This window comes from Sphaerodactylus townsendi, linkage group LG10, assembly GCF_021028975.2.
Source record: "Sphaerodactylus townsendi isolate TG3544 linkage group LG10, MPM_Stown_v2.3, whole genome shotgun sequence".
In the NCBI taxonomy this organism is placed as follows: Eukaryota; Metazoa; Chordata; class Lepidosauria; order Squamata; family Sphaerodactylidae; genus Sphaerodactylus; species Sphaerodactylus townsendi.
Window position 1 is genome coordinate 85,586,390 of NC_059434.1, and position 25,865 is coordinate 85,612,254.

A 25,865-nucleotide genomic window follows, 5' to 3' on the forward strand; every position below is an offset into this window, starting at 1 on the left:
GTGAAAGCAATGGCCTTCTGCGGCTGTTGCTCCCGAGCACCTGGTCTGTTAAGGCATTTGCAATCTCAGATCAAAGAGGATCAAGATTGGTAGCCATAAATCGACTTCTCCTCCATAAATCTGTCCAAGCCCTTTTTAAAGCTATCCAGGTTAGTGGCCATCACCACCTCCTGCGGCAGCATATTCCAAACACCAATCACACGTTGCGTGAAGAAGTGTTTCCTTTTATTAGTTCTAATTCTTCCCCCCAGCATTTTCAATGAATGCCCCCTGGTTCTAGTATTGTGAGAAAGAGAGAAAAATTTCTCTCTGTCAACATTTTCTACCCCAGGCATAATTTTATAGACTTCAATCATATTCCCCCTCAGACGTCTCCTCTCCAAACTAAAGAGTCCCAAAAGATGTCTGCTGTGAGGAGAAGAAGGGGTTTATCAGCCACTTTGAGACTCCTTATGGCTGAGAAAAGTGGGGTATACATTCTATAAATTCCACCTTCCAAAGGGGCCATTTTTCTCTAAGCGAACTGATCTCTGTTGCCTGGGGATCAGCTGTAATAGTGGGAGATCTCCAGTCACCACCTGGAAGTTGGCTACCCCACATGCAGATGGGTGGGTGGGGAGGAGGGGAAGAGGACCATAAGAACTTTTCATCTGGAAAACCCACAAAAAGTTCCTGCAATCAGCCCTACTTTACTGCAAGCTCCGTAGCAGCTGAGACCAGTCAGATCCCGCACTACCTTTTCAATCCCACAGCGTAACAGCACTGAATCGGGGTCAGTTTGTCCATCCCATCTGCTCCGGAAGGGTACCCACCATTCCATCTCCACACTTGGTCCCCGTCATCACCAGCCCAGGGTCCGACATGTCTCCCTCGTCATCCTTCGTCGCATAGACCAACGTCCCCCGGCACTTCACCTCCCGTCCGTTGAACCGGATGGTGGTGTCCATGGAGACCGTGTTGGTCCCCTTGGGTTTCTTCGCATAGCTCTGGCATTGGATCTTGCCGCACTTGGCGTCTCTGCCAAAAAAGTGAGAACACTCAGGTAGGTGCGGCAAACGGCACAAATGATTTAGGAACCTTCTAGATCAGGTGCACTCTAATCTGAAGAATCGGGTTTGACTCCCCGCTCTGCCACTTGAGCTGTAGAGGCTTATCTGGGGAACCAGATTAGCTTGTGCACTCCCAACACATGCCAGCTGGGTGATCTTGAGCTAGTCACCGCTTTTTGGAGCTCTCTCAGCCCCACCCACCTCACAGGGTGTTTCTTGTGGGTATGGGGAAGGGAAAGGGGATTGTCAGCCCCTTTGAGTCTCCTTACAGGAGAGAAAGGGGGATATAAATCCAAACTCCTCCTCTTCTTCTTTGGGAGGGGCATTATACCCCACTGAGGTCCCTCCCTGAATCCCAACCTCTTTAGGCTCCACACACCCCAGGTATTTTCCAACTTAGAACTGGGAACACTAACCCCATGTAAACAGAATCATCAACTTGGGTTCTTTCAGACCCCTCCCCTCATTTCCATAAAAGAGTGGCCAATACTGCACTCACTGCACGGGCCCGCTATCCGCTGCACGGGCCCGCTATCCGCTGCACGGGCCCGCTATCCCCAGGCCCGGCTTATTGCCGTCTTCAAGCGACACCTGGACAAACACTTGTCTGGGATGCTCTAGGCCAGATATTCCTAAACTTTTTGAGTCGCGGAGTACTTTTCAGGAGAGACATTTATCACGGAGCATCGTCGCCCTTATGCCAAAGACATGCATGTAAATTCTTGACTGTTTTTATCTGTATTTTTCAAGTTTTAGTCTTCCGTCGTATATATAGCAAAAGCATGAATTACAGCAAAATCAAGGAGAGGAACAAGTCCTAGAACTGATCCCTCTCCCCCCCCCCACCCGCCCCCACAGACACACACATAAAATGCAATAAAAGACAGCGATTTTGCAGCGCTTCTCTGTTTACATCAATATAATAACATATCAATATAATAAATAATAAAAATGGAAGTGGTAACAAATCTGGAAAGGGGGAAGGTGAGAGGTGTGCCGGAGAGGGAGTGAGAGGGGCTGGCCGCGGCTGGAGGGAAGACGTTTGGGGCAGAGCGATGCTCACTGGCAAATTTCCCCTGCTCTGGCAGTAAATTAAAGTCACCCTTAAAGTGGTGTCACTTGACGCAAGGAGAATGGAAATTGAAAGCGGGGCTTGGGGAAATATCTCTGTACAAGAAATCTTGCTGTGACGGACATTTGTCCCCAGACATGCAGCAGATAATCAATGTATTGTCGAAGGCTTTCATGGCCAGAATCACTGGGATGTTGTGTGGTTTCCGGGCTGTATGGCCGTGTTCTAGTAGCATTTTCTCCTGACGTTTCGCTTGCATCTGTGGCTGGCATCTTGATCCTCTGAAGATGCCAGCAACAGATGCAGACGAAACGTCAGGAGAAAATGCCACCAGAACACGGCCATACAGCCCAGAAACCACCCAACACTTCATGCAGCAGATACCTGGTGCATCATGGGCCAGGATCAAAATGAGCAGCTAGAACTGACTTGCTCCAGTGTTAGCTCTGCTCCGAGGCAGGAGAGACAGACTGACCCCAGACTGGGTCTCAGCAGCACGCACCTCCTGGCGCACTTCACGTAATTGCCGTGGCTGTCCTTGCCGCAGTTCCCGTACATGTCCCCCGCTGTGTTCACATCCTGGAAACAGGCGTCAGGCGCCGGCCAAGCACCTGCAGGGCAAAGGAGGTCCAAGTCCAGGGAAGAAAGATGGAGAAGGAGGAGAGTTAGTCACCAAAACCAGGATCTACTAAAATACCATCAGTACAATGAGGTGGGTGTGATGCTAATAAACACTGGCATCCTGAATGCTCCTTATGAAAATGAGATGTTCTCATGATTCCTCAGGGAAAGGGCAAATTCAAGATTACGTGAAAGTAAGACCTGCTGCTCTGCTTTCAGCTGAGTACTGCCCCAACACCAAAGATCCAGATCTACAGAGAGCCAGCGTGGTGTAGTGGTTAAGAGCAGGTGCACTCTAAGCTGGAGAACTGGGTTTGATGCCCCACTCTGCCACTAGAGCTGTGGAGGCTTATCTGGTGGAACAGATTAGCCTGTGCACTCCAACATATGCCAGCTGGGTAATCTTGGGCTAGTCACAGTTCTTCAGAGCTCTCTCAGCCCCACACAGCTCACTGGGTGTTTGTTGGGGGGGGGGGAGGAGATTGTCAGCCCCTTTGAGAAAGGGGGGTTATTAATCCAAACTCTTCTTCTTCTTCTACATCATCCCATTGAGATGCACAAATTCACCTGTACCTGTACGACATTTCCAACAGTAGCCACCAAAGGAGTCAGGGAAGCTGACATCCACACTATCTAGTTAAGCAGGATCCACTGCTGTTTGCCTCTCTCCATTATTCAGTGGTACACTGCCACCGTTCATGGAGGCTTTGTCCAGTAAATCTCGATCACAGGCCTCTCCTCCCACAATTCCTCTAACCTTTTTTGAAAAAAGTAATTACAGCTGAACAGTCACCACTGCCTGCTGTGGCAGTGAGTTCCAGAGGCGAACTGTGCATCATGTGAAGCACTGTCATTTTCTGAATCTAGTGTTTATCAGCTTCACTGGGGGCTCCTGGATTCTAACATTAGGGGAGGGGGAGAAAAATGATCCTTAACAGCTTTCACTGTAAGCAATCTTACAGATGTCTGTCCCCTTCTCCCTTTAGTTGTCTTTTTTCTTAAATAGGAAGCCCCCAAATGCTCAGATGCCCTTGACACCTTTGGTATCTTTTTCCTGCCCCATTCCACTTCTATGATACCCTTGATGAGAGACTGTGCTGTTGGAAGGAGAACAAGGTGCACGTGTAAATTATTTCCCCAATGACTACCACTTCCTGATTTACATTATACATAATAATACACACGGAGTCATGTATGTGCGTAACGAACAATCGAAGTTGGAAGTCTTGGGGGGAACCATAAGCCTGGTGTGAGATTAATGTCCAAGAAACCAAGACAGACGTTGCTACTTCAGAGGCCAGGGAGTGACAGATTTAACTCCACTGGTTTTGTACCGCTTCAAATACGTAACTGTTAAATTTCATGCTGTTTCTAATTACTGCACTGGTTTTAATGGCTGATTTTACGCCTTGGCTAAACAGAGGAAATAATGATTCCATTCCATCTTTTAGATGAAGAACTGAGGCCAAGAAGATGGAACCAAGTAAAGGTTCCCTGAAATGCTCAAGGGACTGGGCTTGGATTTGAACCCAGATCCAAGCGTCCCTGGATTTGAACCCAGTTCAAAATGTCCGTGCATTCTCAAACACATCTGGCACACATCCATTCTTGTCCTTGAATGTGGCAGTTGCGACCTAACTTTTTTTTTTAGTTACACTCATTTCAAATGTAAAACAATCCAGCCTCCAGGGCAAGAAGACATACAAATTTCACAATTTCTGCACACTTTGTGGTTGTAATACCAACAGTTTCCAGCAGATGCCTCTTATTCCCAAGCTGATAAATTGTCAAGGGAAAAACTTTTGTGTGGTGGAGAAAGCAGAATTCCCAAAAGGATTTCCTCCCAAATCCCCCTTTTCCTTTAGGTCTCCGCTCGATGCCTCCTCCTCTCCACTTTCCCCTTGGCCTTCGCTACGTGTGCCCAATCTTTGCTTAGTTCTCTGCTTCTCAACCCATTCATTGTTTCCTCTTCTCTCTTCCGTACTGTCTTAGGGGCCCTGCAAATCCTCCTCCTCCTCCTCCTCCTCCTCCTCCTCCTCCTCCTCCTCCTCCTCCTCCTTCTTCTGTCCTGACAGCTCCTCCTGGACTTGTGAACAATTCTGAAGGGTTTCAGTTCGGTCCCTGCCCCTCTGCAGATTCAGGCTCCAAGTGCTAGTGTAGGTTAGACAATAATAGGCCTGCTTTAGTAAACAACAGCTTCATAGGATAGGACGAAGCTGTGGCTCAGTGGTAGAGCATCTGCTTGGCGTGGCCAAAGGTTGCAGGATCCATCCCCGTTGTCTCCAGTTAAAAGGGGATGGAAGAGGCCTCTGCCAGAAATCCCGGAGAGCAACGGCCAGGGCTGGCTTTGATCAACCCGGGTCTGAGTCAGAATGAAGGCAGCTCCTGGGGTCATGTGAGGATGAATCAAAGGCAGTGCGTGAATGCATGTGGCTGGGACTCAGCAGAGGAGAATGTGCTGTTCAAAAGGCCCTGGTATATCCACTGGTGACAACGGCTGGCTGCCGTCTGATAAGATCTTTCTCTGATGGGAAACTGGAGTTAGTCAGAGGAGGCGGATTTGAGAGAGATGGATCATTGATTCGAGTCACAATCTCCTCTCTGTTTTATCCTCACCACAACCCTGTGAGGGTAGGTTAAGCTAAGAGACTGTGACTAGACCGAGGTCACCCATGGCAGAGGCATATCTAGGGAAAATGTAAAGTGGTGCAAAATCTGAGTTTTCCATACACACCCCGTATGTGTGGCTGCCCTCAGTGTGTGGACCCGAGGGGTACAGGAGGGACGTAGAGGTGATTTTCTGCCCCACACGTGACTAGTGGCGTAGGAGTTTAAGAGCTCGTGTACCTAATCTGGAGGAACCGGGTTTGATTCCCAGCTCTGCCGCCTGAGCTGTGGAGACTTATCTGAGGAATTCAGATTAGCCTGTACACTCCCACACACGCCAGCTGGGTGACCTTGGGCGAGTCACAGCTTCTCGGAGCTCTCTCAGCCCCACCCACCTCACAGGGTGTTTGTTGTGAGGGGGGAAGGGCAAGGAGATTGTCAGCCCCTTTGAGTCTCCTGCAGGAGAGAAAGGGGGGGGTATAAATCCAAACTCTTCTTCTTCTCTAAATGGCTGCAGCCCGGAGATATTTGACCCCATATGTCCCCCTGGGTGGTAAGGCCCTGCAGAGTGGGGATTCGAACTCGGGACACCTCGACCCTATGCCTGACACTCTAACCACTGCACCATAATGACTGATCTGATCCACAGTGACCTTTCCGGTGCAGAAGGCAATGGAGGTAAGGCCCAGGTGCCTAGCAGTTGGAAGAGCACACTCACCTGGCCCCCATAGCTGGACGCACTGCTGGTGATGCGTCATACACAAGCCGTTGCTGCAGAACGCCTCCCCGGAGGAACACACAGAGCCGTCCAGCAGGTAGACGTTGGTGGGACAGTAGGGTGACGCTCCTGTGCAGAATTCTGGCAGGTCGCAAGATCCAGCCGGGTCTCGGCACATGGTCCCAGCTGCCTTCAGCTACGGGAAGGGAACACCACGAGAGCCTTCCTGTCACCAAGATCCTTTCCCAAAGCAACCTTCGCGATCTATTTCCTTCCCCTCCTCCGATAGCTGCTATACCGTCTTGTTATATTGATTGCTGTATCACAGGTGAAGGCAGGGTGGGGGGTGGGGTGGGATTCTGGAGTTGTAAGTACTTCCAGTGTTGTGTTGGATTACCTCTGCCAGTTGCTGGGGTGGCGACACCATTCGCCGTAGATGAGAGGCCTACCTTGCAGGCGTAGCAGCATTCCCCATGGGCACACTCGGCTCCTGCTTTCAGCGTGCAGTTCCGCGGATTGCAACACGGGTTCGTGCATTCCTGGAAAGAGGAGAGAAGCCCCCTGTGACTCCCCCAGATTCTCATTCAAAGCACCAGGTTACACTGCTCAGCACACACACACACACCCCCCCTACGTGTTTGCCAGGAGTATTATACTCAGGGGTGCCGGTGAAAAAAGGCCTTGAAAATCATGGTCCTCTTTTTTTAAATTTTACCTCCCTACCTCTTTTACAAAAAAATTGTAACATCAAGTTTCAAGAAGAATTCTGGAGCTCCCAAAAACTTGCAGGCTGGTTTGATTGAAAGATCTTACACAAAGTTCCTGGCTAAGCCTAGAGCTACCTGGAAGTGGAAACTGGTTACTCTAGGAATTGCCAGAAACTCTATGGTAGGAACTTGTGGTCTAATCACAGAGGCTCATTCCGCACATGCAGAATAATGCACTTTCAAACTGCTTTCAGTGCTTTTTGAAGCTGTGCAGAATAGCAAAATCCACTTGCAAACAGTTGTGAAAGTGGTTTGAAAATGCATTATTTTGCGTGTGCGGAAGGGGCCAGAGTTACTGGCAATTCTTAGAGCTAGTTGGAAGTGAAACGGGTTAATCTAGGAATTGCCGGAAACTCTATGGTAGGAACTTCTGGTCTTACCACAAAGTTCCTGACAATGCCAAGAGCTACCTGGAAGTGAAACAGATAACTCTAGGAATTGCTGAAAACTCTATCATATGAACTTCTGGTCAGTAGATGAGGCCTTGTTTAATTTTTCTCCCAGGATGCTGTCTCCCCCCCCCCCCCCCACAGCCCTCCTGCCAGTTGCCAGCAAATCTTATCATATCTGCTCTAGTGTACCTCCATCTGCAGGTATCCGTCCTAACGTACCTCCATCTCCCCACAGTCACACTCCTCCCCATCTTCCAGGAATCCGTTGCCACATTTCTTGCCCACCACCAGATCCTTGGTGTCGGGCATGTTGAACAAGCACATGCCGCCCCCCTTCTGGAAGTAGCTCTCCAGTTGCCTCTGGCTGCAGGTGCTGAACACTTTTGCAAAGGGGTGCCTGGAGAGGAGACAAACAACGGAATGGGGGGGGGGTGAGCTCTGAGAGTCGACTCAGCGAGCCTCTGCACAAGGGATGCTGAAAGGCAGGGATCCCTAAATTGGCGCCCGTGGGATGCCACTCTGCTTGGCAACATCCTTCCTGGCATCCAAGTGTTTTTTAGAACATAAGAACATAAGAACAAGCCAGCTGGATCAGACCAGAGTCCATCTAGTCCAGCTCTCTGCTACTCGCAGTGGCCCACCAGGTGCCTTTGGGAGCTCACATGCAGGATGTGAAAGCAATGGCCTTCTGCAGCTGTTGCTCCCGATCACCTGGTCTGTTAAAGCATTTGCAATCTCAGATCAAAGAGGATCAAGATTGGTAGCCATAAATCGACTTCTCCTCCATAAATCTGTCTAAGCCCCTTTTTAAAGCTATCCAGGTGAGTGGCCATCACCACCTCCTGTGGCAGCATATTCCAAACACCAATCACACGTTGCGTGAAGAAGTGTTTCCTTTTATTAGTCCTTATTCTTCCCCCCAGCATTTTCAATGGATGCCCCCTGGTTCTAGTATTGTGAGAAAGAGAGAAAAAATTATCTCTGTCCACATTTTCTACCCCATGCATAATTTTATAGACTTCAATCATATCCCCCCTCAGACGTCTCCTCTCCAAACTAAAGAGTCCCAAACGCTGCAGCCTCTCCTCATAAGGAAGGTGCTCCAGTCCCTCAATCATCCTCGTTGCCCTTCTCTGCACTTTTTCTATCTCTTCAATATCCTTTTTGAGATGTGGTGACCAGAACTGAACACAGTACTCTAAGTGCGGAGTACAAAGGATTTCTTTGCATTGTAAATATTGGAGTCTTTTGTAAGTTTGAATGATTTATTTTGGTGAAAGATTAGAGAAGCATTTCTGCATCTACATTGCACAATGAAGATTTGAAAATTATCATTGTCTTGGGACAAGGGCATTAGTCTTCTGGGGGCGTAAAAGTGGATTGACTGTACTTATATGGTGCACCCACCCCACAATAATATTTTTGAATACGGTGAACTGTCAGGACTAGCAGGAAAAATCGGTGCAATTTTCAACAAAATGTGACTCTGGTCTCTCGCTGTGGGCCATCTTGGAAGAAGGCGCCTCGTCCGCCTCGAATGCTATTTTCGCCCCAACAATGGCTGTTCTGTGCATAACCGATGTCTGCAGAGCAGATTCTGCCCCGGGGCCAACCGGGGCCTCCTGCAATATATACACAAAACCTTTCCCTGCCCCGAACTTCCTTGCTGGAAAATGACTCCACTGTTCCGACCAGCCCATAAATGCATCCAACAGATGCAAACGATTTCTCGGCGCACGGCCGTGAATCGCCCACTTTGGGTTCGGGCCTCGTTTTCCCAGCCTTCTTCCTCAGCGCTGGTCTTTGAACATCTCCGTCGGGCTACTGTACAGCTGTCTCCGCCTCACTTTCCCCCAGCCGGAAGGAAAGCTGGCTTCAATTTACAGCAGCTGGTGTTTTCCCAAAGGCCCGGTGTTACACTCCCTAGAACAGTGATGGCGAACCTTTTCAAGACCGAGTGCCCAAACTGCAACCCAAAACCCACTTATGTATCGCAAAGTGCCAACACGGCAATTTAACCTGAATACTGAGGTTTTAGTTTGGAAAAAAAGGTTGGCTCCGAGGTACGCGTGACTTGGGAGTAAGCTTGGTGGTAGTCGGTGGCTTTGCTTTGAAGCAACCATGCAACGTTTCAAATGGGTGAATCATGACCCTAGGAGAATTTACTCAGAAACAAGCCCCATTGCCAGCAACCGAGCTTACTCCCAGGTAAAGGACTGTGCTTTAGTTCTTCCCATGAAAATCAGTGGGCCTTAACAGTTCTTAACAGGGTTACCTACACTGCTTCCCCAAAACTAGGTCTTAGGTTTAATGCTAATAATCTCCCTGAAATAATTACACTATTATCACACTGGTGGCCTGGCAGGAAGGGGGAGGGGTGTGGGGGGAGAGGGAAGTAAAACTTTCTCTTTCTGTGGTGCGCGCATGTCGTGCCCAGCAGCCCAGGCCAGCCTAGATGTGTGGGGGCAATTTTCTGCCCCACCCCCATGATGAACTCTCTGTGCATGTGCCCACAGAGAGGGCTCTGAGTGCCACCTCTGGCACCCGTGCCATAGTTTCGCCACCACTGCCCTAGAAAGTCAGGCTTGGGCGGGGGGGGGGGGGTTTCTCATCTTCCAGTCCCAAAGAAATTGCTCAAAGGCTACCTGATCCATTCAGAAACCAGTCCGAACATAAAGAAATCAGCTTGGCACTGTCCTACTTAAAAGAAAAATTCAGCGACAGTTGCTTCCTTCCAAACGAGAAGCAAATTCATAGCAACCTGCAAGAGCAATTTGGGCTGTCTGTCTTGTTTCCAGAGCTGTTCACTTTCTCTTTTCACAACAGCCCTGTGAGGTAGGCTCAGGCAGGATGACTGGTCACACATCAAGCTTTTGTAACCTCTATGGTAAGAATGTCAAAAAGGATATCGAAGAGATAGAAAAAGTGCAGAGAAGGGCAACAAGGATGATTGAAGGATTGGAGCACCTTCCTTATGAGGAGAGGCTGCAGCGTTTGGGGCTCTTTAGTTTGGAGAGGAGATGTCTGAGGGGGGATCTGATTGAAGTCTATAAAATTATGCATGGGGTAGAAAATGTTGACAGAGAGAAATTTTTCTCTCTTTCCCACAATACTAGAACCAGGGGGCATCCATTGAAAATGCTGGGGGGAAGAATTAGGACTAATAAAAGGAAACACTTCTTCACGCAACGTGTGATTGGTGTTTGGAATATGCTGCCACAGGAGGTGGTGATGGCCGCTAATCTGGATGGCTTTAAAAAGGGTTTGGACAGATTTATGGAGGAGAAGTCGATCTATGGCTACCAATCTTGATCCTCCTTGATCTCAGATTGCAGATGCCTTAGCAGACCAGGTGCTCGGGAGCAGCAGCAGCAGAAGGCCATTGCTTTCACCTCCTGCATGTGAGCTCCCAAAGGCACCTGGTGGGCCACTGCAAGTAGCAGAGTGCTGGACTAGATGGACTCTGGTCTGATCCAGCAGGCTAGTTAAAAAAAAATAAAAAATAAAAAAATGGGATGACCCAGAAAAGGGTGGAGACTGAAAGAAGCAGAAGGCTGCAGAACTCATGAAGTTGAAGGAAGCAAGGGTACCAGGCTGGGACCTTGATAGCCTATTATAAACTCTTAACACCTTGGGGTGTGGTTTCCGGGCTGTCTGGCCGTGTTCCAGGAGCATTTTCTCCTGACGTTTCGCCTGCATCTGTGGCTGGCATCTTCAGAGGATCAGAGGCGACTTGAGGCCACCCCACACATACATACACGCAACCCTGCAAAATCAAATGCAGGCAGGATAACTTCAGATCACAGCCAGACGTTCTGTCTTACCCTGTCGCTGCAGCCATGACGCAGCCTCCCTCGGATGCCGTGGCCTCCACGCAGCAACCCTCGGTGTCGTGGCTCATGCCAAAATTGTGGCCGATCTCGTGGGCCATGGTGGCTGCAGCCCCGACCGGCAGATCCGAATGGTCCTGGAATGGTGGACGGGAATGTAACTCAATAGGCACAGATGAAAACATGGAGTTGCGTTCCCCCCCAAAGAAGAAGAAGAGAAGAGTTGGGTTTATATCCCCCCCTTTCTCTCCTGTAAGGAGACTCAAAGGGGCTGACCATCTCCTTTCTCTTCCCCCCTCACACCAAACGCCCTGTGAGGTAGTTGGGGCTGAGAGAGCTCCAAAGAACTGTGACTAGCCCAAGGTCACCCAGCTGGCATGGGTTGGAGTGTACAAGCTAATCTGGTTCACCGGATAAGCCTCCACAGCTCAAGTGGCAGAGTAGGTGACCTTGGGCTAGTCATGGTTCTCTCTGAACTCTCTCAGCCCCACCTACCTCACAGGATGTCTGTTGTTGGGGGAGGAAGGGAAAGGAGTTTGTAAGCCCCTGCCCCAAGGGTGGGTGGGCCACGACCAGGTGGCGTGTGTTGGAGTGCACAAGCTAAATGGTTCACCGGATAAGCCTCCACAGCTCAAGTGGCAGAGTAGGGGATCAAACCCACTTCTCCAGATTAGAGTGCACCTGCTCTTAACCACTATGCCACACTGCCGGCATTGTTTTGAAAGAATGGGTACGACACTGTGCTACACTGTACGGGTACTACACTGCTTTGCAGCCTACCAAATATTAGTCTCTGCAGCACGAGAGATTTCTTGGTGGGCTGAGCCAGGGGGGAAACGATTGCTGCCCATTCAGGCAAGTTTTACTCACGGCTAGCAAAAAGATTAGAACAGGGATTGTATGGCATGCTGGAAAGGTTGAATGCTCCGGTCAGTCAGGGCAGGATCGAAGGGGACTGCCTCCTCCTTACCATGCTGACGCCACCAGAGTTCTCCGTGCTACACATTCCTTCCAGTGGGGCCATTCCTATTGTGGTTCCTTTGAAGGTGACGCCACTGCGGAGACAGGGAGGGGAGAACACGGGAATACTGAAACGTTGGACTATGCTGCATGTGGGTTTTTCAGTCCACGGCCACACAGCCCAGAAAACCCACAACAGCCACAGGAGAGCATTTTCATAAGGCAGTGAAGGTGTCCCTAAAAAGGCCATATCGTGGGGGCATTAAATCCAGTATTCTGTTTTCTGCCTTTTAAAAACTGGAACACGGGGGGGGGGGGGTAGAGAGAAGGGAAAGAAATGGAGTAAGCAACCACAGGGCATAGCTGTGGGTCGGCAGTGTGATGTGGCAGGCAAGAAAGCCAATGCGATTCTGGGCTACATCAACAGGAGCAAAGTATCTAGATCGGGGGTCTGCAACCCCTGGCTCCGGAGCCGCATGCGGCTCTTTCAGCCTTATACTGCGGCTCCACATGGCCTGGAGGTTGGAGGGTAGTGTGGGTGTGTCCCTCCAGTCATCCAGAGCAACATTGGAAGGAAAGGTGACTGGAGGGGCCAAAGCAAAGGTGGCTCCGTGCGTGAGGGCATCACTTTTTGTGTCCCCTCCACTCACCTCTCCTTCCAGCGCTGCTCTGGAGGGCTGGAGGGACACAGCTCCACTGCCCTCTGACCCCTGGAGGTCAGAGGGTAGCGTGGACGTGTCCCTCCAGAGTAGCCGCCATCCCCCCTCTGCCATCCGCGCAGCCGCCATCCCTCCTCTGCCCCACGGAGCAGGCGGCTGCCTGCTTCGTTGGGCAGAGGGGGTTTCCCTGCCCAGTGCCACTGCTTCCCACAGCACAAGAGGTGGTGGCACTGGGCAGGCCACAGACGCCATCCCCCCTCTTCCCCATGGAGCAGGCAGCTGCCTGCTCCGTCGGGCAGAGGGGGTTTCCCTGCCCGGCGCCTCCGCCTCCCTGCGCTGGAAGGAAAGGTGAGTGGAGGGGCTGAACCGGAGGTGGCTCCGTGTGGAGCCGCCTCTCCGGCTTGGTAGATCTTCAGGGCCATGAAAAACGAGTCCAAATGGCTCTTTGGGTGGTAAAGGTTGCTGACCCCTGATCTAGATTTATTTATTTATTTATTCTTTCAACTTTTATACCGCCCCATCCCCGAAGGGCTCTAGGCGGTGCACAACAGACAGTCACATATAAAGATAAAACAACTAAAACCTTTAAAAGTAGTGATAGCGATTGAGGGATGTAATAGTACCACTCTATTCTGCATTGATCAGACCTCACCTGGACTACTGTGGCCCATTTATACCATTGCTGTTCGCCGCCTGGAGCCCCATGGGAAAGGGCAGGATATAAATGGAATCAATCGATAAATCGATTCAGGGCACTACAATTCACGAAGGATATTGTCAAGCTGGAACAGGTCATGAGGAAGACGGCCAAAATGATTGGACCGGGTGGGGTAGAAATATAATAAAATAATAAAAGGTCTGGATTCCATGCCCTATGAGGAGAGCTGGGTATGTATTGTCGAAGGCTTTCACGGCCGGAATCACTGGGGTGCTGTGTGGTTTCCGGGATGTCTGGCCGTGTTCTAGCAGCATTCTCTCCTGACCTTTCGCCTGCATCTGTGGCTGGCATCTTCAGAAGATCCTCTGAAGATGCCAGCCACAGATGCAGGCGAAACGTCAGGAGAGAACGCTGCTAGAACACGGCCAGACAGCCCGGAAACCACACAGCACCCAAGAGCTGGGTATGTTTAGCCTGGAGAAGAGAAGGTTAAAGGGTGACATGATAGCCATGTTTCAATGTTGGAAGGGATGTCCTGTTGAAGACGGGACAAGCTTGTTTTCTGCGGCTCCGGAGACCAGGACCAGGAGTGATGGGTTCAACGGAAAGGAAAGGAGACTCCACCTAAACATTAGGAAGAACTTCCCGACAGTCAGGGCTGTTCGACAGCAGAATGCACGACCTCGGAGCCTGGTGGAGTCTCCTTTTGAAATGACCGGATGGCCATCTGTCAAGGGTGCTTTGATTGTATGTTCCTATATGGCAGGAAGTTGGACTGGATGGCCCTTCTGGTCTCTCCCAACTCTATGATTCTAGGGTGCAATATGTCACAGCGGTGCCCCCAGATAGAAGACTCACGTCAGAAGTTGGGCGTTGTCGTGTTTCTTCCGGGCTTTCAGAGACCTCTTCCACTGCAGGAAAGACCAGAGGGTGGCGTTTGCGTCGCTCGTCACTTTGCACTGGTCCCGCTCCGTCCACACCTCGAGCCCGATCAGGGCCACTTTGATGTTCAGGGACCTGTAAAACTGGAGAAGGGAACAGAAGGAGCAGAAAGGAAGGGAGTTTAAAAAGAAAATCCTCCAGAGACATCACCCCAAAAGACTAAGATTTTCAGAAGTAAAGCAGCGTTCTCAAGACAACTGACTCTTTCAGAAGGCACCAACCGCTATTTTATCAATTGCGCTAAGCCCACAAATAAAGTGCAATACATAAAGTGCAACCAGTGAAAAGTGCAAACAACATCAGAGCCTAGACTCTTACAATACTACACATATCACATCACCCTACAACATAGTCAAGGTGACTAAACGATGTCTTCTTCACTCGGTCCTATGTCTTCGTCCGTATAGGTACTTGGACGGGACCTCTTCTTTGGAGATAATCAATCACTTATCAATAACTGCATATACTGCATTCCAGTCAGTAGAAGTAAGTCTATATGGCAATGCGGACCGGCCTGAGCCAAGTCCGTCGATTGAACGTCCAATAATAAACGGGTTGCGCTACTGTAACCATTTTTGATAGATTCTTCTTCAGATTACAATTAATTCTTCACTCTTAATCGGGATAATTACTCAAGGTGACTTCCTCACATCCATTCAGTTTCCCTTCTTTGCGTATGTATATACTTTATGTATTGCACTTTATATGTGGGCTTAGCGAAGGGTAGGGAACCTGCGGCTCGAGAGCCGCATGCGGCTCTTCTGCCCTTGCACTGCAGCTCCACGAGCCGAGCTGCTGGCTTCATCCTTGCCTGCCCTGCAGGCAGCAGGGCGGGTGCACCAACTGCCCGCGAACGGCTGGGCCCGCCACAGGCTTCCCCTACCGCCCGCCCTGTTGAGACGAGGCAGGCGCTTTCCCGGGGGCCAGCAAGGCCAAGCCGCTGGCCCCATCCTTACCTGCCCTGCAGGCAGCAGGGCAGGCGCATCCATGCGCTTCTCAGAATGAGTGGAGTAAAAGGTAAAAAAACCCAATATATACAGTGTTATCTTTATTTTAAATGTCAAAAATTATTTGCGACTCCAAGTGTTTTCTTTTCCCGTGGAAATGGCTCTTTGAGTGTTAAAGGTTCCCTACCCCTGGCTTAGCGCAATTGATAAAATAGCGGTTGATGCAGCACGTTTGTTGTTTGTGGAGTTGTTAACGTTACATCCATTGAGAAATTGATCTTTCAGAAGGCACCCAAGATTCCTGGGGGCTTATGGCCCCTCCGTTTGCATTCAGGGTTTCAAACAGGGTTTGCAACTGGGAAGTCGAGATTGGGAGTTCAGGGAGGAAGGTGAAGAGCGGAGAAGAAGAAGAAAAGGTGGCATTTATACCTCACTTGTCTCTACTGCAAGGAGTCTCAAAGCAGCTCCCAATCGCTGTCCCTTCCTCCTCCCCCACAGCAGGCACTTTGGTGGGGCTGAGGGAGTTTTGAGAGAACTGTGACTAGCCCAAGGTCACCCAGCAGGCTTCATGTGGAGGAGTGGGGACTCAAACCTGGTTCTCCAGATTAGAGTCCACCACTCATGTGGCATGGTGTCATGGTTAAGAGCAGCGGACTCTAATCTGGAGAACCAGGTTTGAGTCCCCACTCCTCCACCTGAGGGAGCAGCAGGGAGGGAGCAGCAGTGGCGTAGGAGGTTAAGAGCTCGTGTATCTAATCTGGAGGAACCAGGTTTGATTCCCAGCTCTGCCACCTGAGCTGTGGAGGCTTATCTTGGGAATTCAGATTAGCCTGTACACTCCCACACACGCCAGCTGGGTGACCTTGGGCTAGTCACAGCTTCTCGGAGCTCTCTCAGCCCCACCCACCTCACAGAGTGTTTGTTGTGAGGGGGGAAGGGCAAGGAGATTGTAAGCCCCTTTGAGTCTCCTGCAGGAGAGAAAGGGGGGATATAAATCCAAACTCCTCCTCCTCCTCTTCTTCTTCTTCTTCTTCTTCTTCTAGCTGGAGAAGTGAGTTCAATTCCCCACTCCTACGTCCCTGCTGGGTGACCTTGGGCTAGTCATGGTTCTCTCAGAACTCTCTCAGCCCCACCTACCTCACAAGGTGTCTGTTGTGGGGGGAGGAAGGGAAAGGAGTTTGTAAGCCCCTACCCCAAGGGTGGGTGGGCCACGACCAGGTGGCATGTGTGGGAGTGCACAAGCTAAATGGTTCGCCAGATAAGCCTCCTCAGCTCAAGTGGCAGCCTGGGGAATCAAACCCAGTTCTCCAGATTAGAGGACAATAATATTGGTTGGATTTTTAAAAAAAACTGGGGGGAAAGCCTATGATGTCTTGTGGGGGGGGGGAGCTGTTTTAGGGACAGAAGTGGAGGAAAGAGCTTCGTCATGAGCAGGTCTGCTCGCTAATCCCCCCCCCTCCCCATTCTCTTGCCTCAGCATAAAGTCGTGCAAGAAGAGCTGATGTCTGAAGAGTTCTGTTCATCATCCAAACAGCTGTGCAGCAGCTGCCCTCCGCCCCGCCCCGCTGATCTCCAGCCATCTGTTTCTTACCTTGTCCACATAGTTAGCAATCTCCAGGATCCGTTGCTTCGTGCGCCCCAAGTTTTGCTTTTGAGACAGAAACTGGGAAAGACAGCGAAAGGGGAAAGGAGATAGGAAAAGTGCTACAGTTAATGCTATTCCTTAAGCAGTACCCTACAGACCGCTGGGTGCTCTTTGCAGAACTACAAAGGCCATGACACAGTGCTCCCTGCAGCACTACAAATACCATGTTCCAGTGCTCTCAGCAGAACTGTAAATACCTTGATGCTGGGCACAGAAATACTCATCTGAGACCCAAGCCACAGAATACAGATTTCCAATCCCCCAAACTGGAGCACAACTTTAAGCATTAGGGTTTGGGGTTGTGGGTTTTCTGGGTTGTATAACTTTGAGCATGTTTAACCTGTATGGGTACTACAAGCTTCACAAAATGCCTAAGTTGCTTATGGAATTCCCCACCACAAGATGTGGGTTATGGCCAGTGGTGGGATTCAGCAGGTTCGCACCACTTCGGCAGAACCAGTTGTTAAAATGATGCTTGTTAAATTATTAAATTAACCAGTTGTTAAATTATTTGAATTCCACCACCGGAACCGGTTGTTAAATTATTTGAATCCCACCACTGGTTATGGCCAAAGACTTAGGCGACTTTTGATGACCAAAGTAAGGATATCTTGTGTGTGTGTGTGTGTGTGTGTGTGTGTGTGTAGACACAAACACAAAATTATATGTATTTGTTTATGAATTTCTTTTGCAAATATAGAATGTAACAAAAATTAATTAGACTGCTTAAATGATTAATGACTGAGGTTGTTCCTATTCAGTATCCTAGCTAATGTTAGTTGATCTTTATTAATAAGATTATGAAGTTTACAAGATTGTAAGATCGGATCCACAGTATCGATGCGGATTATGTTTGATTTTGATAATATTGGTCAATATATGGATTTATTATAATTATAATTATTATAATTAGTGTTTAAATTGTGAGGACTTCTATTATTGTGCCTGCTTATGTTTCCTTATTTTTTTATCTTTTGGCTTTTCTTTTCTTTCTGTATTTCTCTGTTGATAAAATAAAAATTATCTATTAAAAAAAATTCCAAGATTCCATGAGCCATTCCCTGGACAAGGTTCAGGGGGCCTCACTTAGTATGAATAAGGAGGGCCCGTAGTAGCGGAGAGGTACGGCGCAGCTAGACATTGGGCCTTTCCCCACTTACTGTTTGCGGCGCGCTACCCGCAGCGCGAGTCATTTCTGGCGCGGGGTCGTGTTCCCCACTGCCCCGCGCTCTGGCGCGGGGTCATGAAAGGTGCCATTTTATCAGCGCCAGAAATGACTCGCGCTGAGGGGGTGGGAGAGCGGCAGAGTCGGGGCGGCTGTGTTGTCGCCGTCCAGACTCGTGGGGAGCGCCGCTGGACCCCGCGCTATTTGGGCAGAGTAGCGCGCAGCAAACAGAAAGTGGGGAAAGGGCCATTATCACAGCTTCAAAAGACACGAGATTCTCACCAGGGTGAAGTCAGCAACAATGAAGAGCTCCATGTATTTCATTGTCCTCCAGGCATCCCTCCTTCTCTGCAAGATGAAATGGGAAAATGTCACAAGAAAGGATATGAGGGGGGTAACAATTATGGGTTGGGAAATTCCTAGAGATCTGGGGAGGGTGGCTAAAGACTGCTAGTAAGGGGGAGTTCACCACCTCTCTAGGCAGCCCACGCCACTGTTGAATTACTCTTATTGTAAAAAGTTTTTTCCTAATATCCAGCTGGAACTTACTTTTACTTACTTACTTACTTACTTACTTACTTACTTTACTTACTTACTTTACTTACTTACTTTCTTACTTACTTTACTTTACTTACTTTACTTACTTTACTTACTTTACTTACTTACTTTCTTATTTATTTATTTATTTATTATTATTTATTATTATTTATTTATTTATTTATTTATGGGTTTTATATACTGCCCTACCCCCAGAGGGCTCTGGGCGGTGCACAACATAATTTTCCACCCATAATCTATACCCAATTGCCCTGTTGGAGGACAATCAAGCCTGCATCACTCTGATGAAGAGTGAAAGAATTGAGAAAGGAAATAAGCACATTGCAATCAAGACTGCTTCCGCGCGAGACTTGTTGCAGCGTCAAGTATTGTCCCTCCGAAGAAATGGTGGCAGACATCTTTACCAAGCCGCTAGCCCAGATGAAGTTTGAGAATCTTCATGAAAGTTTATGTTTGCATGTTTCGTGTGACTGACACTTGAGAAGAGGTTTGTTGGTATTTTGCCACACTTCTGTCACACTTCAGAAATGAAAGGGTTAACTGTGTGCATGGTAATTAGTTACTGAGGTCATAGCTTTATGGCCAGTCTATTGATTAAACTATTGGACAGTTAGTCAAGTAGACAGAAAGTTATAAAGTAAAGTCTGTTTGGGTGCTGTGTGGTTTCCGGGCTGTATGGCCGTGTTCTAGCAGCATTCTCTCCTGACGTTTCGCCTGGAGAGAATGCTGCTAGAACACGGCCATAAGGCCCGGAAACCACACAGCACCCAAGTGATTCTGGCCGTGAAAGCCTTTGACAATATAAAGTCTGTTTCTTTGTTTGCACACACGAGGTAGTCACCATCACAATGTGACCACAAGGTAGAACTACCGTGTTTCCCCAAAAATAAGACAGTGTCTCATATTAATTTTTGCTCCCAAAGATGCGCTATGTCTTATTTTCAGGAGATGTCTTATTTTTCTATGTTCTGTTCGTTGGGCATGTTTCCAAACAAAACCTTTGCTATGTCTTACTTTCGGGGGATGCCTTATATTTCGCACTTCAGCAAAACCTCTACTTCGTCTTATTTTCAGGGGATGTCTTATATTCGGGGAAACAGGGTATGTAACCAAGTTAGTGCTAGAATAGAGCGTTGTTCTTATTTTTGTTCCATGTAACCCTCCCTAATAGCAAATTCATTTATATAAAACCAGCAACTGTGTGTTGGTCTCTTTTATAGTACTCTGATAATTATATTAAGCCTATAAGTTATCAATATTTTCTATTTAGATATATATAGCTTTTACTATTAAGAGTAAAGGACAGCGGAATAAAATGGCTGTTTAATATATGTTAATAGATATCTAATAGACGTCTCAACCCCTTTGGTTTATAGCTTGGCCTCCAGGTCCCTGATATCCCATTTGCTCTCCGCTGCGCCCACTCCATTTCGTCCAGGGAACCTTTTTGAAGCGTGGCCTCCAGGGCTGTACGCATTACAGAATGCAGCGTACAGCGAGACTCTGACATCTGTGATGATCCTCATGTTGCGGCAGCAATTTTTTTAAAAAAAACCAAGCATGCCCAATTGGATCTCCAGTAGCCAATCAGAAGTCTCACTTGGCAAAAGCCTCATCTGGCGCCCCTCAGCTTCTAGAAACACACGACAGCCACCAGGAAAGGCACTGTTGGGTTCCATGGTGCCCACGGGCATCATGTTGCAGACCCTGGACCAGGGGCGTACCACCCACAGGGACATGGGGTATCACATGTCCCCGGGCACATGCCATCTAATCACATAGGGGGCACCGGGCCCGCGCCATGCTCACCGGCTCCAGGCGGTAGACCTGGGCGCTGTCGCTGGCTTCGGGTGTAGATCGCTGTGCTATAGAGAGTGTCTTAACCTACTGCATCTGTGTATGGTTCTCCAGTTGCACAGTGGCAGATAGGAAGGCGCTCCAAAGGGTGATCACTACTGCTCAGAGGATTATCGGCTGCCCTCTCCCCTCCTTGGAAGAACTCTATAATTCCCGAAGCCTAAAAAAAAGCCCAAAATATTCTGAGAGACCCGTCTCATCCGGCACACTCTCTTTTTGAACTGTCACCATCCAGCAGACGATACAGGTCTATCAAAACTAGGACAAAGAGGCTCAGAGACAGCTTCTACTCTAGAGCTGTGGTGATGCTGAACTCCGCGGCTTCGTGTTGATGTGTTTGGGGCTGTGTAGGGATGGGTGGAGGAAGGGGAAAGTGGAGATGGAGTATGAGCCTGAAATTGTGTGCATCGAGGAATGCTGCTGTGAATTTCGTTGTGCGTGCACAATGACAATAAAATGCTTATGCTTATGCTTATGCTAGATCTGGGCACTGTCGACAACCTGCCGCTCCTCCATGAGATGGCTCGATCTCTCCCTCTCATAAGAACATAAGAACATAAGAACAAGCCAGCTGGATCAGACCAGAGTCCATCTAGTCCAGCTCTCTGCTACTCGCAGTGGCCCGCCAGGTGCCTTTGGGAGCTCACATGCAGGATGTGAAAGCAATGGCCTTCTGCGGCTGTTGCTCCCGAGCACCTGGACTGTTAAGGCATTTGCAATCTGAGATCAAGGAGGATCAAGATTGGTAGCCATAGATCGACTTCTCCTCCATAAATCTGTCCAAGCCCCTTTTAAAGCTATCCAGGTGAGTGGCCATCACCACCTCCTGTGGCAGCATATTCCAAACACCAATCACACGTTGCATGAAGAAGTGTTTCCTTTTATTAGTCCTAATTCTTCCCCCCAGCATTTTCAATGGATGCCCCCTGGTTCTGGTATTGTGAGAAAGAGAGAAAAATTTCTCTCTGTCAACATTTTCTACCCCATGCATAATTTTATAGACTTCAATCAGATCCCCCCTCAGCCGTCTCCTCTCCAAACTAAAGAGTCCCAAACGCTGCAGCCTCTCCTCATAAGGAAGGTGCTCCAGTCCTTCAATCATCCTCGTTGCCCTTCTCTGCACTTTTTCTATCTCTTCAATATCCTTTTTGAGATGTGGTGACCAGACTCTCCCTCATATGTGGTGACTCTCCCTCATATGTAGGGGAAATGGAGCCTGTGGAGGGCGGAAGACTCCATTTTCCCTAGATATGCCTCTGCCCTGGACCTGTGCTGACAGATTCTTGTAAGCAAGCATGTTGGGAAGGATGGGTGGGCATGGGGAGACACGTGGCCAGTGGCAGCAGGCGTGGCCAGAAGTCCTGGGCCTCATCAGTTGCTCCACCTCTGCAGATGGTGACGCTGACCCTAAATGCATCCCCACACGTTTTGGCAGATTTAGAGAGCCCCAGCGTTCCCAGTCAGTTCCCAGCCAAGGACGGCTTACCCGCAGGTGTGCAGTGGATGGTTTCAAAACTCTTGCAAGATCCGCAACGTTGCTTGGGAGCAGCTCGCCGTGCCCGCAGGTCCCGCCGTGGGACGGCAAATGCTCTGCCCTGTAGATTACGTGATGCTCGGATCCTGAGTCTCCGGGCGGCTTCAGGTAGTAGCTGTCGTTCTGGCTGAGGGCAATCAGACCACTGCAAGAGAGACCAGGAAGGGACAGTGGAACCTCGGTTTTCGTCAGTAATCCATTTGGAAACACCCAACAAAAACAAAAACCGACGAAAACCGAGGCTACGCAGTCGGAGCAGGAGAAACGCAAAAGTTGCAGTGAATTTCGCCGGCACACCGACTAAATCCGAGGCGACCGACGAAAACCGAGACAAAAAATGGCTGAAAACAACCGACGAAAAACAAAATCGACAAAAAATGATGTCATCAATGTATTGTCGAAGGCTTTCATGGCCGGAATCACTGGGGTGCTGTGTGGTTTCCGGGCTGCATGGCCGCGTTCTAGCAGCATTCTCTCCTCTGAAGATGCCAGCCACAGATGCAGGCGAAACGTCAGGAGAGAATGCTGCTAGAACATGGCCATACAGCCCGGAAACCACACAGCACCCCGATGTCATCAATAACCGAGGTTCCTCTGCATGATGATAATTGCAAAAGACAAAACAAGGGGTGAATCTCCGTGATCCATTCTCCTAGCAGAGGTGATTTCTTTGGGCGGAAGGAGCTCACCAGCTCCCCCGGTTCAAGAAGGCGTCTTCTTATGGAGGAAAGCATCATCCAGAGCAGAGCAGATATGGAACTGCCAGGGGTGTACCGCCCAATGGGACATATGGGGTCAAATGTCCCCACACTATGGCCATTTAGAAGAAGAAGAAGAAGAAGAAGAAGAAGAAGAAGAAGAAGAAGAAGAAGAAGAAGAAGAAGAAGAAGAAGAAGAAGAAGAAGAAGAAGAAGAAGAAGAAGAGTTTGGATTTATATCCCCCCTTTCTCTCCTGTAGGAGACTCAAAGGGGCTGGCAATCTCCTTGCCCTTCCCCCCTCACAACAAACACCCTGTGAGGTAGGTGGGGCTGAGAGAGCTCCGAAAAGCTGTGACTAGCCCCAGGTCACCCAGCTGGCGTGTGTGGGAGCACACACGCTAATCTGAATTCCCCAGATAAGCCTCTGCAACTCAAGCGGCAGAGCTGGGAATCAAACCCGGTTCCTCCAGATCAGAGTGCACCTGCTCTTAGCCACTGCTCCACTGCTGCTTTAGTCACGTGAGTGGCGGAAAATCACCCCCACACCCCTCCTCCTCCCCCTGGGTCCATACACTGACTTCAAGACCTTGTGCAAAAAAAGTTGTTTGGTCATGGTGGGGGAGGGTGGTTGCCCATACAGGGAGGGAGCCGAAAACTCAGATTTTGCACCAGGCTACATTTCCCCAAGATATACCTCTGGAAACTGCCAAATACTGAATCAGACTCTTGGTCCACAAAAGTATGTATTGTCTACTCTACTCAGACTGGCAGCTGCTCTCCAGAGCCTCAAGCCGAGGTTTTTCACAACAGTTACAGCCACAACTTTTTTTAACTGGAGGTGCCAAGGATTGAACCTGGGACCTTCTGCATGCAAAGCAGATACTCTGCCACTCAGCCAAAGCCTCACCCCTTCATGCAAGGCAGGAGTTTTCGTGCCAAGTGATGCTCCCCACCTCTCAAATGCAGTCTAAATGACAGATGGCAGGGTTTGAGCAGGCAACCGAGGTGGCCAATTCAAAGCACCGTTGATATTCTGTATTATCTGGGACACAACAGCCCTGCGGTGCAAGACAATCAACCTGCAAAGAGGACTCAGCCTGGAGGAGGCTCTGAGCTCTTGTAAAGAGAACGCGGTGGGGGTGGGGAGCCACATTTGCCCCCCTCAGTTCCTTGGAGAAAGGGCAGGATCAAAATGATATCAGGAAAGGGCTTCGGTCCAGGCACTGCGTCCAAGGGCCTCTCACTTGCGAACCGAACGGCTTTCCAGCATGACAGAGAGGAAAAGGAATGTCTGTGCTTTTTTCTTGAGAAGTCTGAGCTCACCCCTCTCCTCCGTTGGGAGCAGAACTGGGACGGTGTCCCAGATCGGTGTGTGATCTGCCCCATCGCGCAAACGCTGCAGGAGACTAGGAACAGATCCAGGTCTGGTTGCTGCTGGAAGTGGGGGTTGCCAAACTCCAGGGGATGTCCAAAGATTTCATTTCCACAACAAAGGTTGGTTCCCATAGGAGAAAACAGCTGCTTTGGAGGGTAGAATCTATGCAGGGGCATATCTGCTGGAAATGGCGGCCGGGGCAAGCAGCGCAGCTCGCCCGCCCCCAAATTCCGTATGGGGTTCGGGGGAGAGGGGGCTGTGTGATGCTCAGCTGGCTGGGTCTGGCTTTAAACTACAGCAGTGGTGGCGAACCTATGGCACGGGTGCCAGGGGTGGCACTCAGAGCCCTCTCTGTGGGCACGTGCAGAGTTTGTCATGTGGGGGGAAACAGCTCCCCCCCCCCCACATCTAGGCTGGCCTGGGCCGCTGGGCTCGATTATTAGCATTAAACCTAAGATCTAGTTTTGGGGAAGCAGTGTAGTTAACTCTGTTAAGCGCTGTTAAACCCCACTGATTTTCATGCGAAGAACTAAAGCGCGATCCTTTACCTGGGAGTAAGCTCGGTTGCTGGCAGTGGGGCTTGCTTCTGAGTAAACCCTCCTAGGGTCGTCATTCACCCGTTTAAAGAGTTGCAGGTTGCTTCAAAGCAAAGCCACCAACTACCACCAAGCTTACTCCTGAGCAATGGATGCTTTGGAGCCAACCGTTTTTTCTAAACTAAAACCTCAGTATTCAGGTTAAATTGTCCTGTTGGCACTTTGCGATAAATAAGTGGGTTTTGGGTTGCAATTTGGGCACTCGGTCTCGAAAAGGTTCGCCATCACTGAACTACAGGCTCTGGTCCCCTTTTGACAGATGGCCAAGACTTTTTCAAAAACTTCAGGCAGCTTTTAACAGCTGAGTATTTTGACAACAGAGGGTTTAATAAGTGAGTTTATTTCAGGTTGTTATGGTGTATGTGCATCATTAACATTTGCTGCTAATAATTTGTTCCATGGTTAAAATGTTGTTTTAGCCTCAATAGTTTGTTGTTAATCAGCCGCTTTAATTTTTTTCCCTTTCTTACATATGTTTATTGTAATTTTATCGTGATTTTGGTAAACTGCCATGGGATTAGATTACAGAAAGGTGGGTATAAATATTTTAAGAAAGAAAGAAAGAAAGAAAGAAAGAAAGAAAGAAAGAAAGAAAGAAAGAAAGAAAGAAAGAAAGAAAGAAAGAAAGAAAGAAAGAAAGAAAGAAAGAAAGAAAGAAAGAAAGAAAGAAAGAAAGAAAGAAAGAAAGAAAGAAAGAAAGAAAGTCAGCTGTGACTTGTGGGCCAAAACACTGTGTCACTGGATTTACATCAAGGGATTCTATTGCAGATCAATAGATAAATAGAACTTCTATACTTTTAGTCACTGGAAATGCTGCCAGCCCTAATCTGGGGAACCAGGTTTGATTCCCCACTCTCTGCATGAGCAGCAGACACTGATCTGGGGAACCAGATTTGTTTCCCTTCTCCTCCACGTGAAGCCTGCTGGGTGACCTTAGGCCAGTCACAGTTATCTCAGAACTCTCTCAGCTCCACCTACCTCACAAGCTGTCTATTGGGGGGACAGCAAGGGAAAGGGGTTTGTAAGTCTCCATGAGTCTTTTTACAGGAGAGAAAGGTGGGGCATAAATTTAATCTCTTCTTCTTGAACTCTAGATTGGGAAATTCCCGGATATTTGGGCATGCAACATTGGCGAGGCTCTTCTCTGTGTTATAATGCCACACAGTCAAAGGTGTATCCAGGGAAAATATAGCCTGGTGCAAATTCTGAGTTTT

General features: G+C 49.0%; 1 protein-coding gene across 1 annotated transcript in view; it reads right to left on the reverse strand.

Annotated features, from left to right (window-relative positions):
• ADAM33 (ADAM metallopeptidase domain 33) overlaps window positions 1-25,865 on the reverse strand; it is a 77,983-nt gene that overhangs the window by 17,617 nt on the left and 34,501 nt on the right. Inside the window, exons 5-15 of the mRNA XM_048509995.1 lie at window positions 21,934-22,126; window positions 18,315-18,380; window positions 16,814-16,885; window positions 14,192-14,358; window positions 12,027-12,111; window positions 11,051-11,193; window positions 7,446-7,623; window positions 6,517-6,606; window positions 6,068-6,263; window positions 2,624-2,732; window positions 813-1,017 (exon numbers count right to left, since the gene is read on the reverse strand). Coding sequence (XP_048365952.1) covers window positions 813-1,017; window positions 2,624-2,732; window positions 6,068-6,263; window positions 6,517-6,606; window positions 7,446-7,623; window positions 11,051-11,193; window positions 12,027-12,111; window positions 14,192-14,358; window positions 16,814-16,885; window positions 18,315-18,380; window positions 21,934-22,126 — 1,504 coding nt within the window. The remainder of the gene's footprint in view (window positions 1-812; window positions 1,018-2,623; window positions 2,733-6,067; window positions 6,264-6,516; window positions 6,607-7,445; window positions 7,624-11,050; window positions 11,194-12,026; window positions 12,112-14,191; window positions 14,359-16,813; window positions 16,886-18,314; window positions 18,381-21,933; window positions 22,127-25,865) is intronic.